The sequence below is a fragment of the Eschrichtius robustus genome, chromosome 1, assembly GCF_028021215.1.
Source record: "Eschrichtius robustus isolate mEscRob2 chromosome 1, mEscRob2.pri, whole genome shotgun sequence".
Classification (NCBI taxonomy): domain Eukaryota; kingdom Metazoa; phylum Chordata; class Mammalia; order Artiodactyla; family Eschrichtiidae; genus Eschrichtius; species Eschrichtius robustus.
The window spans coordinates 63,638,479-63,659,275 of NC_090824.1; the positions used below are offsets into that span (position 1 = coordinate 63,638,479).

The 20,797-nt window shown below is 40.3% G+C and overlaps 1 protein-coding gene across 3 annotated transcripts in view; it reads right to left on the minus strand.

Annotated features, from left to right (window-relative positions):
• LOC137766239 (signal recognition particle subunit SRP54) overlaps window positions 1–20,797 on the minus strand; it is an 85,404-nt gene that overhangs the window by 15,540 nt on the left and 49,067 nt on the right. The window contains exons 1-3 of one of the 3 annotated variants that reach the window (XM_068546195.1): window positions 12,645–12,728; window positions 12,424–12,547; window positions 6,666–6,839 (exon numbers count right to left, since the gene is read on the minus strand). The exons of 1 other annotated variant lie outside the window; for it this stretch is intronic. In XM_068546195.1, the coding sequence (XP_068402296.1) occupies window positions 6,666–6,839; window positions 12,424–12,519 (270 nt within the window). In that variant the 5' untranslated portion in view covers window positions 12,520–12,547; window positions 12,645–12,728. Of the gene's footprint in view, window positions 1–6,665; window positions 6,840–12,423; window positions 12,589–12,644; window positions 12,729–20,797 lie in introns of those variants that run through there. One more of the 3 variants, XM_068546188.1, reaches the window with a different exon arrangement.

Consider the following 20,797-nt stretch of genomic DNA (forward strand, 5'->3'; position numbering starts at 1 on the left):
GATGGCTTCACAGGTGAATTCTATCAAACATTTAGAGACGAGCTAACACCTATCCTTCTCAAACTCTTCCAAAATATTGCAGAGGGAGGAACACTCCCAAACTCATTCTACGAGGCCACCATCACCCTGATACCAAAGCCAGACAAAGATGTCACAAAAAAAGAAAACTACAGGCCAATATCACTGATGAACATAGATGCAAAAATCCTCAACAAAATACTAGCAAACAGAATCCAACAGCACATTAAAAGGATCATACACCATGATCAAGTGGGGTTTATCCCAGGAATGCAAGGATTCTTCAACATACGCAAATCAATCAATGTGATACACCATATTAACAAATTGAAGGAGAAAAACCATATGATCATCTCAATAGATGCAGAGAAAGCTTTCGACAAAATTCAACACCCATTTATGATAAAAAGCCCTGCAGAAAGTAGGAATAGAGGGAACTTTCCTCAACATAGTAAAGGCCATATATGACAAACCCACAGCCAACATTGTCCTCAATGGTGAAAAACTGAAACCATTTCCACTAAGATCAGGAACAAGACAAGGTTGCCCACTCTCACCACTATTATTCAACATAGTTTTGGAAGTGTTAGCCACAGCAATCAGAGAAGACAAAGAAATAAAAGGAATCCAAATCGGAAAAGAAGAAGTAAAGCTGTCACTATTTGCAGATGACATGATACTATACATAGAGAATCCTAAAGATGCTACCAGAAAACTCCTAGAGCTAATCAATGAATTTGGTAAAGTAGCAGGATACAAAATTAATGCACAGAAATCTCTTGCATTTCTATACACTAATGACGAAAAATCTGAAAGTGAAATTAAGAAAACACTCCCGTTTACCATTGCAACAAAAAGAATAAAATATCTAGGAATAAACCTACCTAAGGAGACAAAAGACCTGTATGCAGAAAATTATAAGACACTGATGAAAGAAATTAAAGATGATACAAATAGATGGAGAGATATACCATGTTCCTGGATTGGAAGAATCAACATTGTGAAAATGACTCTGCTACCCAAAGCAATCTACAGATTCAATGCAATCCCTATCAAACTACCACTGGCATTTTTCACAGAACTAGAACAAAAAATTTCACAATTTGTATGGAAACACAAAAGACCCCGAATAGCCAAAGCAATCTTGAGAACGAAAAATGGAGCTGGGGGAATCAGGCTCCCTGACTTCAGACTATATTACAAAGCTTCAGTAATCAAGACAGTTTGGTACTGGCACAAAAACAGAAATATAGATCAATGGAACAGGATAGAAAGCCCAGAGATAAACCCACACACATATGGTCACCTTATCTTTGATAAAGGAGGCAAGCATATACAGTGGAGAAAAGACAGCCTCTTCAATAAGTGGTGCTGGGAAAACTGGACAGCTACATGTAAAAGTATGAAATTAGAACACTCCCTGACACCATGCACAAAAATAAACTCAAAATGGATTAAAGACCTAAGTGTAAGGGCAGACACTATCAAACTCTTAGAGGAAAACATAGGCAGAACACTCTATAACATACATCACAGCAAGATTCTTTTTGACCCAGCTCCCAGAGAAATGGAAATAAGAACACAAATAAACAAATGGGACCTAATGAAACTTAAAAGCTTTTGCACAGCAAAGGAAACCATAAACAAGACCAAAAGACAACCATCAGAATGGGAGAAAATATTTGCAAATGAAGCAACTGACAAAGGATTAATCTCCAAGATTTACAAGCAGCTCATGCAGCTCAATAACAAAAAAACCAACAACCCAATCCAAAAATGGGCAGAAGACCTAAATAGACATTTCTCCAAAGAAGATATACAGATGGCCTACAGACACATGAAAGAATGCTCAACATCATTAATCATTAGAGAAATGCAAATCAAAACTACAATGAGATATCATCTCACACCGGTCAGAATGGCCATCATCAAAAAATCTAGAAACAATAAATGCTGGAGAGGGTGTGGAGGAAAGGGAACACTCTTGCACTGTTGGTGGGAATGTAAATTGATACAGCCACTATGGAGAACAGTATGGAGGTTCCTTAAAAAACTACAAATAGAACTACCATACGACCCAGCAATCCCACTACTGGGCATATACCCTGAGAAAACCATAGGTCAAAAAGAGTCATGTACCAAAATGTTCATTGCAGCTCTATTTACAATAGCCAGGACATGGAAGCAACCTAAATGTCCATCGACAGATGAATGGATAAAGAAGATGGGGCACATATATACAATGGAATATTACTCAGCCATAAAAAGAAATGAAATGGAGGTATTTGTAATGAGGTGGATGGAGTTAGAGTCTGTCATACAGAGTGAAGTAAGTCAGAAAGAGAAAAACAAATACAGTATGCTAACACATATATATGGAATCTAAGGGAAAAAAAAAAAAAAAAGGCCATGAAGAACCTAGTGGCAAGACGGGAATAAAGACACAGACCTACTAGAGAATGGACTTGAGGATATGGGGAGGGAGTGGGGTGAGATGTGACAGGGTAAGAGAGTGTCATGGACATATATACACTACCAGATGTAAAATAGATAACTAGTGGGAAGCAGCCGCATAGCACAGGGAGATCAGCTCGGTGCTTTGTGACCACCTAGAGGGGTGGGATGGGGAGGGTGGGAGGGAGGGAGATGCAAGAGGGAAGAGAAATGTACATATTGTATATGTACATATACATATACAATACATATACATACATGTACATACATATATGTACATATACATATATACATATACATATATACACATGTACACATGTACACATGTGTACACATATATACACATGTACACATGTATATACACATGTATACATGTACATATACATATATACATACATGTACATATACATACATATATGTACATATGAACATATTGTATATGTATAACTGATTCACTTTGTTATAAAGCAGAAGCTAACACACCATTGTAAGGCAATTATACTTCAATAAAGATGTTAAAAAAAAAAATTGTGAACCACTATGTTGTATACCTGAACCTAATGTAATACTGTACATCAACTATACCTCGATTTTAAAAACAAATGGGAAAAAAAAAACCCACAATAAAACAAATGGGGACTTCCCTGGTGGCACAGTGGTGAAGAATACACCTGCCAATGCAGGGGACACGGGTTCGAGCCCTGGTCTGGGAAGATCCCACATGCCGCGGAGCAACTAAGCCCATGCGTCACAACTACTGAGCCTGCGCTCTAGAGCCTGTGAGCCACAACTACTGAGCCCGCATGCCACAACTACTGAAGCCCGCATGCCTACCCATGCTCCACAATGAGAGAAGCCACCACAATGAGAAGCTTGCACACCGCAACAAAGAGCAGCCCCCGGCTCACCGCAACTAGAGGAAGCCCGCGCACAGCAACGAAGACCCAACGCAACCAAAAATGAATTAATTAATTAACTAATTTTTTTTAAAAAAGGGCAGGACTTCCCTGGTGGTCCAGTGGTTGAGAATCTGCCTTCCAATGCAGGGGACACGGGTTCAATCCCTGGTCGGGAGACTAAGATCCCACATGCCGCGGGGCAACTAAGCCCGCACGCCACAACTAAGGAACCCATGTGCCACAACTACAGAGCCCATGCGCTCTGGAGCCCGTGTGCCACAACTAGAGAGAAGCCCGCACACCACAACAAAGAGCCCGTGCACCACAATGAAAGATCCTCAGCCAAAAATAAATAAATATTTAAAAAATACAAAAACAGGCAAGGGATCTGAATAGGCATTTCTCTAAAGATGATATACAAATGGCCAATAAACAAATGAAAAGATGCTCAATATCACTGGCCACCAGGGAAATGCAAATTAAAACCATAATGAGATGCCACTTCACATCCACAAGGACAACTAGAATAAAAAAGATAGTAACAAGTGTTGATAAGGATGTAGAGAAATCAGAACCCTCATTCAATGCTGGCAGGAATTTTAAATGGTGCAGCCACTTTGGAAAACAATTTGGTGGTTCTTCAAATGACTGAATACAGGATTTCCCTGCTATCCAAAAGTAGAGCATTCCTATGAAACCTTTCATAACGCAAAACTGTGTAAAGCAAAGAAGTGCTTACCATAGGACACATCTTACTAAACAGCTGAACAAAATAAATCGAAACAAAGCACAAATGCTCACAGATACAGTTCAAAGCTATGGCGGCTTGATGCTGTGATGCTGTGTAGTTCCCCAGGGAAGGAGCTTCAAGGTGCCTCTCTCACTGTTCAGGGTGCCCACCACCTCTACAAGGGCTCACTGCAAAACAAATTCTGGACGCTATTTTTACTTTTTACCTTTTTTCATAAAAGTGAAAATCCTCTTCGGCTTTCTTTCAGTTAGCGAAAAGAGGTACTAACGTAGGTTTTTCATAAAAGCGAAGTGGTGTAAAGCAAACTTTCAAAAAGCAGGGGATACCTGTATAGAGTTATCATATGACCCAGCAATTCCACTCATAGGTACATACCTAAGAGAAATGAAAACATACGTCCACACAAATACCTGTACACAAATGTTCATAGCGGAATTATTCATAATAGCCAAAAGGTAGAAACAACCAAATGTCTCTGACCTGACAAACATGGTATATCAAAAAAAGGAATGAAGTTCTGACACATGCTATAACATGGATAAACCTTGAAAACGTTACGCTAAGTGAAAGAAGCCAGTCACAAAAGATCACATATCATACGAGTTCGTTCATATGAAATGTCCATAATAGGGAAATCAATAGACAGAAAATAGATTAGTGGTCATCAGGGGTTGGAGAGATGAAGGGTAGGGAGTGATAACTAAAGGGTACTGGGTTTCTTTTTGAGGTGATGCAAATGTACTAAAAATTGACTCTGGTAATGGTTGCGTCTATCAGTGAATGCTGCAAATTTTAAATTGATGAATGTATGCTACGTGGACTGCATTTCAATAAAGCTTTTTTAAAGAGTAAACCTTTAGGAAAGTAGTAAGGATGTATTTTTTCTATGCAATGTCTTTATTACCGATTCCTATGTAAATAGAGGACAATTTTTGAGACAAAGACTTTTTAAACCATACATATATACACAAATTTATACAGACAAATAAAAACCCCTTCAAAGTAATTTAGAAGAAAGACATTTATTTCAACAATTCTTCCACTGCATGAAACACTTCTACAATATTCTGCATGCATTTGGAATTGCCTTCAGAGTATACTGCACAGTCCTTTGAATACTGTCTATAGCAGAGAATCTGGATCTGATATTTTTTTAATAACTAGAATTTATTTAGAACCAAATCTGATGAAAAATTAGTAATAACATTTTTTAAGCCAAATCTAAATTAATAATTCTCTATTCTGCTACTTTGCTTTATTTTCTTCATAGCACTTTCCATAGTCTGATAATTATAGTATATACTTGCTTATTGCCTTTCTGCCCACTAGCATATAAGAGCAGAAATTTATACTGCCCATTGCCGTATCACCAGCACCTAGAAAGTCCATAAATATTTGATCAACTGAACTCTCAAAATGACTACTTAGAAAGGCAACACTTCTTTTAAAAAAATGTACAGCTAGTCTTATAATTTTACAGTTACATCTTTTTGTTTTGTTTTGTTTTTGTTTTTGTTTTTTAATTTCTTTTTGGCTGCATTGGGTCTTTGCTGCTGTGCACGGGCTTTCTCTAGTTGCGGCAAGCGGCAGCTACTCTTCGCTGTGGTGCACGGGCTTCTCATTGCAGTGGCTTCTCTTGCTGCAGAGCACGGGCTCTAGGCACATGGGCTTCAGTAGCTGTGGCACGCGGGCTTCAGTAGTTGTGGCACGTGGGCTTCAGTAGTTGTGGTGCACAGGCTTAGTTGCTCCGCGGCATGTGGGATCTTCCTGGACCAGGGATTGAACCCGTGTTCCCTGCATTGGCAGGCGGATCCTTAACCACTGCGCCACCAGGAAAGTCCCCAGTCACATCATTTATAACTTAGAAATTCTTAAATTTAGCTGGTGAGGAACATAAAGTTAAGAACTGTACACTCCTATCTTCTAATCAAAACTTGAGGCAATATAAAAAAGAACTGACAACTTCTAAGCTTTAAATGGAAACCATCATGGTGGTACAGTCTTTAATACAAAAGGACTGGAATTCAACTACGCCGTTCAGTGAAATAAATCTTAAAGAAACCTATCCACACTGACAAAAGAACTCTGACACTCAAAAAATAAACTATTCAGGCTACTGAAATACAGAAAATACTTCCATCCATATTTTGTAAAAATATTGTTTTCCACCAAAATCATAATGTATAATTTTATAATCAGAATACAGTTTATTTACAACTCAAAGGTCCCTTCTATTCAATGTTTAAGGGAAACAGGGACTTCCCTGGTGGTCCAGTGGTTAAGAATCCGCCTTCCAATGCAGGGTACACGGGTTCCATCCCTGGTTGGGGAACTAAGATCCCACGTGCCTAAGGGCAACTAAGCCCGCGCATTGCAACTAGAGAGGAGCCAGAGTTCCACAACGAAGATCCCGCGCAACTAAGACCCGACGCAGCCAAAAATATAAATAAATAAATAAATATATATATTTTTTAAATGTTTAAGGGAAACAAATCAGTCAAAACAAAACCCACTGACAAAAGGAACGTCAGCATCAAACCTACCGGATCAACAGTAGGCAAAACATCTTTCTTCTCCAGGCCATCAACTTCATCTTCATCCGTGCTGTATTCTTCCATTGTTTCACCACTAACAAAGTGGATGACTCTCCTTGGGACTTTCTTCTTTTTTCCTATGACTCCCAGTTCTACATTTTCAAAGCCTCTTTCATTACTCATCTAATGTCAATAATAAATTAAGAAAAGAAGAGTTTCAAGTGAGATTAATTTTCTTTCATATAACAAAAAAAATTTTTCGGTTGCTTTATTTTAGGGAATAAAGAAATATAAGCCAATCCTTAAACTGTTTTTAAACAATAAAACAGATCGTACACAGAAAAGCGTATCAACAGCATAAACGAAGAGTTTAATGAATAGTAAAGCAAACCTCTGCATACTCACTGCCGAGGTTAAAAAACAGAACTTCACCAATTAAACTTTTTAAGTCAAAAGCTAAGAAATCAAGCAACACACTTCAAGTCATAGCAATTCCAATGTCATACACATGCTGGACATCAATAGTTTTAAAGAACAATGCTAATTACGGAGGGATTAATGTGTTGATATATCAAAGGAAAATCATACAGATGCATGTACATATGTTAGATGCGTAACATAAAATGTTTGTATAAGGTAACCCTGCTAAGTCTTTGAATTTGAGCTTAATTACATGTGGGCAAACCAAAACCAGTTCAGCTTAATTCTGAACCTCTCCTTTTCCAAAATGGGAGTCCCGAAGTAAGATGCCTTTTAGGTCCAAGCAGGTACCAAAAATGAGTAAATACTGCTATAGATTAAAAGTACACCTTTGAAGAAAAGCATGCTGCAACCAAAGACATTAAAATTCAAAAAAATTTAAAGCACTGTGCAGGCCAAATAAAACTCATTTGTAAACCAAATCTGGAAAGCAGGGCATCAGTATTCTATATCTGAACTTCTACATTTCTCAGTCACTAATATATAGATGACAACACAGTTTTCCTGCTAGTAAAAAGATTTCACAAATTTTAAAACTATAATAGTCTATGGAATTCCAATTACATCTAAATTTCATTCCAAGGGAAATACTAATTTTACCTCACACATATAGCCAATGTTCCAAACTCACTGTAAATGCATTTTGAGGGAGAGGATGAAGAGCTTTTCCTTGTCTTTTTGCCTCAAGTTTAAATTCCTAAGAAAGCCTTTGTTGTACCTTCTTACTAGAAGATTTCAAAAAGCACAGTGCAAGTAATTGTAAAGAAAAATCTGGCAACGGTGGTTACCCTTGGGGTTAGGTACAAAGATGGGGGAGGAGGTACAGGTAAAGGAGTGGTCAAGGGGGCTTTTTATTCTTTTTGTATTTTGTTGTTGTTTTACTTCCATGATGAGAATATGCTCTGGTACAATGTTAAAACTAAACCAAAGCAAAATGATACAGGACTACAGGACTGCCATGATTAGAGTCCATATCAGTGGGATTGTCCAAGACAGTCCAGAGTTCAAAAATTTCATCCTCTATAAGGATTCTTACACTTGTAGATATGACCACACATAACTTAAACCCATGACTGTTGTTCAACCCTAGAAAAGTTCTTTGAACTGCTTTTGCAGAGATGGAATTGTACTGATAAAAATAGTGGACTAGAATTGCCCAGTTATGCAAGTATATATAACTTTATTTTTATGCATTGTTTCCTCTTAATCCTCTAAGGTTCTTCTTAGAAAACTGATATGGCTGTTCTCTGTCCTTCACTTCCCAAAGGTAAGTTTAGTCATTAGCCAGGATTTGAATCCAGGTATACCCAACCCAAAGAACACACGCATTGTTCCATGACACACATGAACATCACTGACAGCAACTATAATTGCTGTAGAGCAAACTGAGACCATGAAAACCTTGACAGCATGGGCTACCTATGTATTAACCAGAAAAAACAAAAACCACAATTCTCCCTAGCCTGTCCTGAGGTTTCAAACATATCCCAGCCCTTAATAAAGGAACATCAGCCCATTCATTGTGTCCATAAATAAGATGAACAACAAATGGTCCACCCGGGCCATCTTTCTTCTATCACCAGTCCCTAAGCATAGTGAGCCGTTCCTACCCAATCTCATTTTCCCTCATATGAGATTTGGTTTATGGTTGTCCTGACACCAATGTCTCCTTTTGGACCATGACTTTATAGGCAAGGAAAAGTCAGAGGAGCTGGGTTAGATCTCCAGTTATCATACTAACTGGATGGATCTGATGTGAAAGCAACAGTCCCAGTCAATGGACAGAGTTGAGCCCTTTCACAGTACATCACCCTGCCTTATTCCACCCCCACCCCACCCCCATCAGAGCAAGCAGCTTCTCATTCTCCCTCTACCAATCTCTCACTGGCTTAATTTGTCTTTTCTAAGACACAGGCAAAGGAGAAGGGGTGTCTCTCATTGGCTTCACTACTTTGTCTTCCTTAGACAACTTTAATAAATAAAAACATTCTGGCTGGGTTATAATAACAGGACTAAACTTATCTACTAACTCCATTAACTGACTCTTGGCTATAGTTTTTCCAAAAGGTAAAAAAAAAATCTACAAAGGTGAAGGCTCAAAGGTGATTCATATTTTTCATTCTAATACCAAAGTCAGTCAAGTATAAACAGACCTTTGAGTAATATTCTCTATACATAATACGTAAATGGTATTTTATTTGTTCTAATCATCACATTTCATATAAAGATTTTTATTAAAGAGACATTTAAAAGCTCTCTTTTAAAATTTTAATATTAATTTTTGATACAGTAAAACCCAAGTTTTAGGTTTATCATCTTAAGCAGGATTGAGTAACTTTTCCCATAAAGGACAGATAGTAAATATTTTAGGCTTTGAGGGCCATGTAATCTCTGTCACAACTACTGAACTCTGCAAAAGCAGCCATGGACAATACATAATGAATGGGCTATATTCCAATAAAATTTTATACAAATCAGTGGCGGGTGGGATCTGGCCCATAGGCTCTAGTTTGTCAACCCCTCATCTTAAAGAACCAGATTGTCAAGTAAAAAGATCTGTGAAAGAATCTATGCCATATGATCCCAACCTCTACTTGGCGAAGAGGTGAGTGTGGGGTTAGTTAAGGGAGGTATTGATGGGTAAAACCAACCAGAAAATAATTTGATTCAAAATTTCCAACAATTATAAATGAAAGTTATTCTCTGAATTTGCAAACATTTCATTTTTACAGATAAATAGTCAACCTGCAGGTCAGAAAATTTTCACTGTCAATTATACAAACTCCAACAAACTCCAAAGATCTGAAAAGACAATTTCCTAACACCAGGAAATTATGAGATGCAATGTCAATTAACATTTTATTACATTTTATGGCTAACAGTATTGTAAATCTGCTTATCTTGTTCCTTGGGGCCTGTTTTTAGTGGCAATTTTCTTTTCACATACTCCCATAGCACACAGAACTTTATAAAAACATGTATTACACTTGGAATTCATTCTGCGTCACCTTCCCCAAATAGGTGATCGGCAAAATGGGAGTAGGCACAGTGTGTATCCTTCACTGCTATATCCTTTAGCTTACAGCTCCTGGCACATCGTAAGTGCTTGGTAGCAGGGGTGCTAAATAAATAAATGAACAAGTAGTACTGAAATTTTAACTCCTTTAATAATATTGAAGCTGAGATTCTGGTCAAAAGTCTAGTCAGATAAGCTGCTGAATGTCCTGGTTTGAGGCCTAATTCTGAACACAGACCCAAGCTCCTAACTCTTACTCCCTTCCCTACATGACACTTGGGATTTCTCAGTTCGGACAAACCGATGAAGGAGTACAGGATGGCAGCCTCTCCTGCCACCCAAGTCTCCACCTCACTGGCCTCTCCCCTCTTACTGTGGTCAAGTAGGCATAGATTTGGGGTTCCCGGAAATGTCTCTGCTTCAGGAATGTGAATAAGAGAGCACAAAGGGAAAGTTAGAAAACTGTTTGTATAGTATGAACCCATTTGTGTTTAACAGGAAAGATTATATATGCATAGGCAATCCCAGAAAGAATACACCAGAAACTTAACAGTTACTTTTGGGGAATGTGAATGTGAGAAACGGGTGATGGGAGTATTCCTATGACTTTTTACTTTTTGCTCTATGGCCTTCTTTACGTTTTATTTATTTTATTATTTTTTAACCAAGAGTGTGAAAATAACATATTAGCACCAAGCCACAATAAAGAGTCTCTCTTCAAACAACATTTATCTGGTATATCAGTACAGGTTTACTTTGCTATTAGAAAGATTGAAAGCTGAAGTAGTGATGAAAACAATTATAGTAACAGAAGGAAAAATCAAATGGAAAATACATCAAACACTGTGGACTAAAAAGGTTCAGTTCAAGTACACCTGTCAACAACAGGTCTCGACTCAACTGAACATAATAAGTGGGCTTCCTAATCAATTAGCGTTTTCCCTGAATTCCTTTTTGCAGGTTACCTTCCCCCTTCTTAAGTAGGAGAAAAAACAATTCCATATAAAGACTAGCCTGAGAAAAAGCTTTTGTTAATGCAAACTACCTCTTATAATATTAGAACTATACTCACATTCGGGCACCATTCTCTAGGAATCTGTAGTTTGGGGGAAATGTCTTACTAACATTCAGGTAGTTAGTCTCAAAAATGAAGCCACTGAAAAGCTTTGTTCTCACTGAGGGTGGGAAGATTTCTACACAGAAGCAACTCAGGTTTTTAACATCAAAACTGTATACTCCTGAGCCGGTTTCAGGTAAAGCCATTTCTTCATTAGTTTTACTTGGCCAAAGATCCTACACTACTACTTCAGACTACCAAATCCCAAACAAAACAAACCTCCAAACCTTACCTAATGCTCTAAACTTAACGCTGTCCAATAGAGTAACCACATGTGGCTAATGCTCACTTGAAATGTGGCCAGTTCAAGCTGAGATGTGCTGAAATACACAAAGGATTTCAAAGACTAGTACCACAGAAAGACTGTGAAATATCTCAGTGATAACTTTCATATTAATTGCATGTTAAAATGGTTTTTGACAAAATTGGGTTAAATAAAATAGAATATTATAATTAATTTCAATTCATATTAACTACATGTTGAAATGTTTTGATAAATTGAGTTAAATAAAATAGAATATTAAAATTAATTTCACCGGTTTCTTTTTAGTTTTTTAATGTGGCTACGAGAAAATGTACAATTTAAAATGCGGCTGGCATTATATGTCTATTGGACAGCGCAGCTCTGAGCCTTAGTTACCTCCCTGGTGAAATGGGGATAACTCACACCTCATGCAGAAGTTATAAGGATTAAGTGGTGGTAAAAAGCCTGTAAACGCATAGCACCCAGTTGCTATTTGCTAACCAAAGGGCAGATGCCAAGTCAGGCACTCCCACAAGGAGAGACTGAGAACTGATCGCAGCCGGCGTCACCTGGCTTCCAGCTACTCCAAGAACAGCCTTTCGGGGACACGCCTTCCTTCTCGCGCTCGCAGACCCGAAGCTGCAACCTCACCCCTCGAAATCCTAGGCCGCCCCGGAGTCTGCGGCGCTGTCAGAGGAGGCGATGCCCAGCGGCGCTCCGACTGCGGTTCGTCCGCCCCTTCCCTCAAGCCGACGCTCGGAGCCGGGGACACCGCGAAGAGGAGCCCCGGGACGCACCTCCGGCGGGCGGCCTGCTCGAAGGAAGGCCGGGCAGGCCAAAAGAGCAGGCGGCAGGCAAGGCAGACAGGAAGCTGGGCTCTCCCGGCCTCAGCCTCGGCGGCCGCACCTACCTGCTGTGCCGATTCCCTGAACGGAGCGGCGGCCGCAGCTCCCGAGGCAGCCCCTGCTTCTCCTCCCTCCGCAAGGCTCACTGGCTTCCGGTCCATCGTTGTCGCCACCACAGGACTGCTGGCGCTGGCGAGATACAAAGTAATGGCCGATAAGCCCGCTTCCATTCTCCGCGTCCCCGCCCAGGCGCGGACCGAACCCGCTGTCAGGAAGTGGGACTCACCGGCGGCGCCCACCTAGCGCCGAGCCCCGCCAAGCCACGGCTGGAGGGACGGGACGGGGAGAGGCGAGGCGAGGCGAGGCGGGGCGAGGCGGGGCGGGGCGGACCTGGGGGTGGGGCAGGCCCGAGGGGCGGGGCCTCTGGCGCCCCCGCCCACCCGGCTCAGCTCCCGGGGCTCGGCTGAGCGCCGCCTGGACTGCACAACTCCCGGCTCCTGCGGGGCGGGACGGGACGGGGCGGGGCTTTCTGCAGTACAGTTTACGGCCCGGCCCGCGTCCCGAGCTCGCAGACTGGCACCACCAGTGACGTCATGCCTCGTACCTGTACCGGGAACCTGGCTTCTGGATCTTGGCTCAGCCGCTCACCAGCTGCATCCTGGGCAGTCACCTCCCAGACTTTGGTTTCTGCACTGTGAAATGAGAACGGCTGGCTGCGTAGTGTGCTTCAAAGGCTTGTGACGAGATGTGGTTGCTGAAAATATATTTTTTAATGAACGGCTCATGCTGCTTATTCCATTTCTCATGTGGATGACAGTCTAGTCAAAATACCCTTGAAATAAGACCTCAAAGGCGAATTTTGCTTTTACACCTGTCTGAAGTACTTAAGTATATGTAACTGTAGAAAAAGTTAAGTGAGACCTGAAGGAGAGCAGAGGGCTAGCAAGCTTCCATTTTTAACAAATGTGAGGAATAATTTGTTAGCTGTTTAGGGTGTGTGTGTGTGTGTGTGTGTGTGTGTAAGAGGGAACATTTCAGACTTTTCAGATTTTTCCCAGTGTTCAACCAAATTAAAAAGTCATGATTACAATGATTATTGCATTACTCTAGTTGGAACATTTCCATGTAAATAGTCTTTAATTGTAGTTTTAGTATGAGCGTTTTCAGGCAATTTTCACTAGTTGTAGAGGTCAAAAATAAAATACATTCTTTTGGCCGTGGAGGAGGGGCTTCATTCGATACCCTAGATTCCATTTTCATGCCAGGCAAATTCATAAATGCTCCCCAGAGTTATGGCCCGGCATATCTTCTATTCAGCGTGGCAACAGCAAGCCCAACACCCATACAACCTTAATTCTTCCTTTCTCTCCTGTGCAAAAGTTCTTTTTCCTTACTCTCTGCTTAGTATTTTTGTACACTTTCTATCCTGCATATGACTGTGATAACCTAAAAACCAAACTGAAAACCTTAAAAACAAAAGTTGATTATTTGAAAGTCATCTATATTTTTTTTAATTGGATGGAAATTCATAATGTATATTCTGGTAATAAAATCAAACTAGCTTGTTGCCAAGGTTCACAAGTGCTGTCTAGTGACATTAGCATGGGGTTGAGACAATCCAAAGCAGCAAAAACTGCATAAGTTGAAAAGAGAAATAAAGAACCAATTGTTAAAGCCTTCATGAATTGGCTTTCATAAACAAGACAGTTCTACATTACATGTATTCAAAAATCCCTTTCCTTTTACTGGCAAGAAGGGTAGTCAACAGCTTTTATCGTTAAAAATTAGTGGAATGTTTATAAATGCATGATTTTATTTTGCAAAATGGCAATTATATATCAAATTACAATTTTCACTGCGGAGGCAGAACTTATTTTCATGGTTTACAAATACATTTCTTAGTTTACTGAAAATTCAAAATGCAAGTCACATTCCAGCATGAACCAGAAGTATTTCCTAAGAAGAGTTATTTTTTAACACAAATATGCAATTGAAGAGCAGTCTTTTGCAAACAAACAACTCATAGCAACAGAAAAGCATAGAAATTCTAATGGTTTTATTTTGGGCATTGACATTTTTGTCATTATTTCCAGACTGTCATAGATCAACTAAAATGGACAACAAAGCAACATGCCAAATCTTTCTCTCTTTCACTTTGTAGTATAAGTTGTACTGTATTACTATGACAAAAAATAAATTCAGGTATTACTATAATTTACTTGAAAACATAACTGTTACCTAAATTTAGTTATCTAATGATGCATATATAGCTAAAAAGGTAAATTTAGATCTACCTATTTCCGTGAATGGCTGGGACAACAAAGCTGAATAAAATTCAATAACGAGGAGAGTCCATCAAATAAAAAACAAGACTTCCATGTGGTTTTAACATAGCTACATATATATTTTAGTAAAGAATATTTTTAAGGTTAACCCACTCCTCAAATAGGGGGATATAGTTTCATAATCAATCATGCATAAGGAAAAAGGTTAAAAAAAAAGGTGCTAAAAATAAAAATGCACTTTAGGTTGATTTAAAGCAATGGCCACTCCTGATTTGGTCAATTTGGCTAATAAGCTGTCTAAAACAAACACACAGAGAAATGCAAGACCACTAAAATCGTGAATTTGCAGCTGCAGCATCCGACCACTGCCACTCAGCAGCTACCTCAATGGAAAGACCAAAATTCTCTTCAGGGTTCCTTCTAAGCCCAGGTCCCTGCCACTATCATAAGTGGCCTGGCCACTGGAAGAATTGCCCAAAGTTAAAAAGAAGGCCCTATTCGCAGCCCAAAGCCACTCACTCTGACCCTTTTCATGAACTTTCTGAGAAATTTGAGAAGCACCTCCCTTTTGTAGACACATGGTGCTCCGAGGAAAGTGTTGGGATCTTCCCGGTACTTCCACTAACACCGTTGGGAGAATTGGACCTTTTTTTTTTTAAATAGGATCTGAGGCTATTACCACTCTTGTGGACACAGGAACAACTTTGTCTGTCTTGAACCCCACCAGCCTCAAGGCGCTCTTCCTCAGAGTACTGAAATGGTCCAAATGGTGTGAGTTCCCAACACGGTTATGAAGGTAAGCAAGTTGGCCCCCTTGCCTTTTTTTTTTTTTTTTTTTTTTTTTTTTGGCTGCCTTGGGTCTGTGCAGTTTTTCTCTAGTTGTGGCACATGGGGGCTACATTGCGGTGGCTCCTCTTGTTGCGGAGCACGGGCTTCAGTAGCTGTGGCTCGTGGGCTCTAGAGCGCAGGTTCAGTAGTTGTGGTGCACAGGCTTAGCTGCTCTGCGGCATGTGGGATCTTCCTGGACCAGGGCTCGAACCCATGTCCTCTGCATTGGCAGATGGATTCTTAACCACTGTGCCACCAGGGAAGTCCCCCCGCCTTGCCTTTTGAGATAGGCTCTTTGCAGGGAACTCATCAGTTCCTTCTTGTTCCTTCTGTCCCAGTACACATTTTGGGCCAAGATCTCCTGGAAAAATTACAAGCTAATATTTCCTTTTCCCAAAAAGGAGAAATACACTTGCAATTGACTCCTCAAGGTCTACTTCCAGCTCTAGTCCTGATATTGAGATTCCGAACCTCCTTGCTTCTGTCTTGTCAATTCCCAATCACAAGGATTTGTTAGATTCTGTTCCTTCTACCTTATGGTCTACCTCTTCAAATGACATAGAACACATTCATTAGGTGCTATCAATTAGGATCCAGGTAGATCCTAATAAACCTTTGCCTCACCTCAACAGGTCTCAGGCCTGAGGCCCTAGAATGAATTCGTCCCACTGTCAAGGCACACTTCCAGAAGGGCCCCGTAATCCCATGCACCAGTCCCTGTAGCGCACCAATCCTTCCCATGGGCAAATCTCATGGCCAAGGTTGGTATTTTGTTCAAAATCTCTAATCTGTAAACAGTAGAGTCATATCACATTACCCCATAGTCCCCAACCCTCACACCACCCTCAATTTAATCCCTCTGAGCACACAGTTCTTTACAGTCATAGATTTACATAGTGCTTTCTTCAACATTCCTGTCCATCCAGATAGCCAATACCTGTTTGCCTTTACTTGGGAAGGACATCAATATACTTGGACCACTATGCCTCAGGGCTACACAGAAAACCCTACTTACTCTTCACAGATATTGAGACAAGACTTGGCCAATGTGAATTTTGCCCAGGGCTCTACTTTACTTCAATATGTTGATAACTTTTTGTTATGTTCCCCTACTGAGGAAGCAAGCCTCAAGGACAGCCTATACCTCCTCACTCAGCCAGCACACAAAGGCATAAGGTCTCAAGGAAAAAGCTCCAATCTGTTCAAACCCAGGTAAGATACTTGGGTCATTTGCTAACCCCTCAAGGGCTAACACTGGATCCTACATGTGTCCAGGGCATATCTCAGTTTCCCGCTTCATGCCACCAAGTGCCAGTGAGATGTTTTTTTTGGGGCTAACAGGGTATTGCAGAGTTGGGTTCCTAATTTCTTCCTGTATGCACAACTCCTTTTTCCCTTCTAAATGACAGAGGCCTGATCCTCTTGTTTGGAATAATGAGGCTGAATCAGCTTTTCAAACTTTAGACACTCGGTTGGCCACAGCCCCTGCTTTAGGACACCCTAATTATTCTCTTCACTTTCTATTCATTCATGAAGTTAGCAGGAAACACCCTTGGAGTGCTCATTCAGCCCATGGGGGCAAACAGAGACCTACTGGGTTTTAGAGCCAGTTGGACCCTATAGATCGAGATCTTCCACCTTGCCTCCAAGCAATAGCAGCCACTGCTGCCCTTCTGCAGGCTACAGAAGAGACAGTTATGGGGTCTCCCTTACAGGTGTTTGTCCCTCACTCTACTGAGGCACTCCTGAAGTCACATCACACACACTTATCTGCTAGCTGACTGACGTCCTATGAAATCTTGCTTTCCTCTCCAAATGTCACTTTGTCACATTGTAACTCCCTAAATCCTGCTACCCTCTTACCATCAGCAACAGATAAAATCTCACATGATTACATAACCACAACTGATCTTTTGACTAGTCCGCATCCAGATTGCAAGAAACACCTTTAGACAACTTTGACATTTCTTGGTTTATCTATGAAATACTGCTGGACAACTGAAATCTGGATATGCTATCACTACTCCCTTCACTATAACAGAATCCAGTGCTCTGCCCCTCAGTTTCTTCAACCCAACAAGCTGAACCATACACACTATTTGCACCTGCACTTTGCCCTCTGGCAAATGTGCTAACATTTACACTAATAGCAGGTATGTCTTTGGAGTAGCTCCGGATTTTGGAATGCTTTGGAAACAGAGAGGTTTCTTGAGCTCAGGGGGAAATGAAATTGAAAACGGCCCCTTTGTTAAGGCTTTGCTGGATGCAATCTCGCTGCACAACAATTGGCAATAAGTTGCAGGGCATTCCAAAGACAACACTGAGGAAGGAAAGGGAAACTGACTGGCCGACAGAGTTGCTAAGGCCGCAGCATTACAAGATTCAGGCTTCATAAAGAAACCTCCTCCCATTGGTCACTCTAGTCACACCAAGTTAACTATATACTTCTTGGAAGGACACCCAACATTTAAAAGATATTATCAACTCAAAATGGATTAAAGGCCTAAATGTAAGACCAGACACTATAAAACTCTTAGAGGAAAAAGAAGGAAAAACACTCTTTGACGTAAATCGCAGCAAGATCTTTTTTGACCCACTCCTTAGAGTAATGAAAATGAAAACAAAGATAAACAAATGGGACCTAATTAAACTTAAAAACTTTTGCACAGCAAAGGAAACCATAAACAAGATGAAAAGACAACCCTCAGAATGGGAGAAAATATTTGCAAACAAAGCAACTGACAAAGGATTAATCTCCAAAATATACAAACAGCTCATTCAGCTCAATATTAAAAAAACAAACAACCCAATCAAAAAATGGGCAGAAGACCTAAATAGACATTTCTCCAAAAATGGGCTGAAGACCTAAATAGACATACAGATGGCCAAGAGGCACATGAAAAGATGCTCTACATCATTAACTAGTAGAGAAATGCAAATCAAAACTACAATGAGTTATCATCTCACACCTGTCAGAATGGTCATCATTAAAAAATCTACAAACAATAAATGCCAGAGAGGGTGTGGAGAAAAGGGAACCCTCTTGCACTGTTGGTGGGAATGTAAACTGATATAGCCACTATGGGGAACAGTACGGAGATTCCTTAAAAAACTAAAAATAGAACTACCATATGACCCAGCAATCTCACTACTGGGTGTATACCCTGAGAAAACCATAATTCAAAAAGACACATGTACCCCAATGTTCATTGCAGCACTATTTACAACAGCCAGGACATGGAAGCAATCTAAATGTCCATCAACAGAAGAATGGATAAAGAAGATATGGTACACATATACAATGGAATATTACTTAGCCATAAAAAGGAACGAAATTGGGTCATTTATAGAGATGTGGATGGACCTAGAGTCTGTCATACAGAGTGAAATAAGTCAGAAATAAAAAAAACAAATATTGTGCATTAACACATATATGTGCAATCTAGAAAAATGGTACAGATGAACCTATTTGGAGGGCAGGAATAGAGATGCAGACACAGAAAACGAATGTGTGGGCCTGGGGTGGGCGTAAGGGGGGTGGGACGAACTGGGAGATTAGGATTGACATATACACATTACCATGTGTAAAATCATTAGCTAGTGGGAACATGCTGTACAGCACAGGGAGCTCAGCTTGGTGCTCTGTGATGACCTAGATTGGTGGGATGGGGTGGAGTGGGAGGGAGGTCTACAAGGGAGGGGATATATGTATACATATAGCTGAGTCACTTCGTTGTACAGCAGAAACACAACATTGTAAGGCAACTATACTCAAATTAAAAAAAAAAAAAAGATATTATCAGAGATGGGCAAGTGAATGCTACAGCTAAGGAACAGCAGAGGTGGGTTTCTGAAGGATGCATATTTGACCAGCATCCTGGGCTTTGGTATGGGCCAAAGAGTTACCCTGCTCTTTCTGGTGTCACTCAACAAACCATCTTAAAATTAATACATGAAATGACTGATTAAAGAACTGATAAAACGATAGCCTGGGGAAAAAAATACTTTTGGAAACCTCCCATAGTAGCGACTGAAATATGTCAAAGGTATCAGATCATCCGAAATATGACCCAGGAAAACCTATTCATATTCTCAAGGCCACTTTCCTTTATCTCTTGGTTCCTTTGCTATCTGGCAACTGGATTTTATCTAGCTGTCTCTCTCTCAGAGATACAAATATGTTCTTGTGATGGTTTGTATGTATTCCCATTGAGTGGAAGCCTTTCCTTGCAGACGAGCAACCACCCTTGCAGTGGCCAAAATATTTTTGGAAAGGATTAGTCCTACTTGGGGAATTCCCTTGGAATTACATAGTGATAAAAGTAGCCATTTCACTGGACAAATTCTAAATGCTCTTTGTGAAATCTGGCCTATACTACAACATTTCTACTGCGCCCATGATCCTCAGTCCTCTGGTCTAGTGTAAAGAACCAATAGGATAATCAAAACACAATTGGCAGAACTCTCTGAGGCTATCAGTCTTCCTTGGTCTAAATTACTACCCACAGTTTTATTAAACTTAAGATCTACACCCTTTGGAAAACACAAGTTGTCACCATTTGAAATAATTACTGGAACACTTAGGATTCTTGACTCAGGGCTATACGAGCCCCTTCTAGTCAAGGGAGATCTTTTACATTATTGCCAAAGTCTCATTAAGACTAAAGAAAAATGAGCACCTGGTTGAAAAACCTTTACACAGTAAAGCGCTCCTGGGATATGAAGACCTAGAACATCACAATTTACAACCAGGGGACTATGTTTATTGGAAAAGACATCTTTTAAAGGATTCCTTGCAGCCCAGGTGGAAGGGACCCTATCAGGTACTCTTAACCAACCTCTGTGCCAATAAAGGCATTGATTCTTAGATTCACGTTTCTCGTTTAAAAAAGGCTTCCCCACCTGAATGGGCCTCTGAAACAGTTGGGAGACCTAAAGCTGAAACTGACCCAAAAGTGAAGCAAATGACACCTGATATAGACAACTCTCCCAAGACTCCATGATCACCATTAATGAAATCTCTCTTCTTACCTTTGTTCTAATTGCCATTATCACAGAGTTGCTATGTCTCCTTCGATATGTAATAATTGATGATATATCAACTTGCCACTCTCCTTCTTATACTCCTTATAGACACATTCTCAAGGAGTGAAAATTTTCATGCACGGGTGTGTGCTTGGAATGAAAGTTTAAAGGAAATGACCCAGGTCCTTTGGTCCCTTAAGTTTGACTATGAAGGACTGGAGAATTGAACTTCTGAGACTCCTCCTTTTGGTTTCAGGTTTATTAATGTTCTTAGCCCTACTACATACAGTGGGCATCCTCC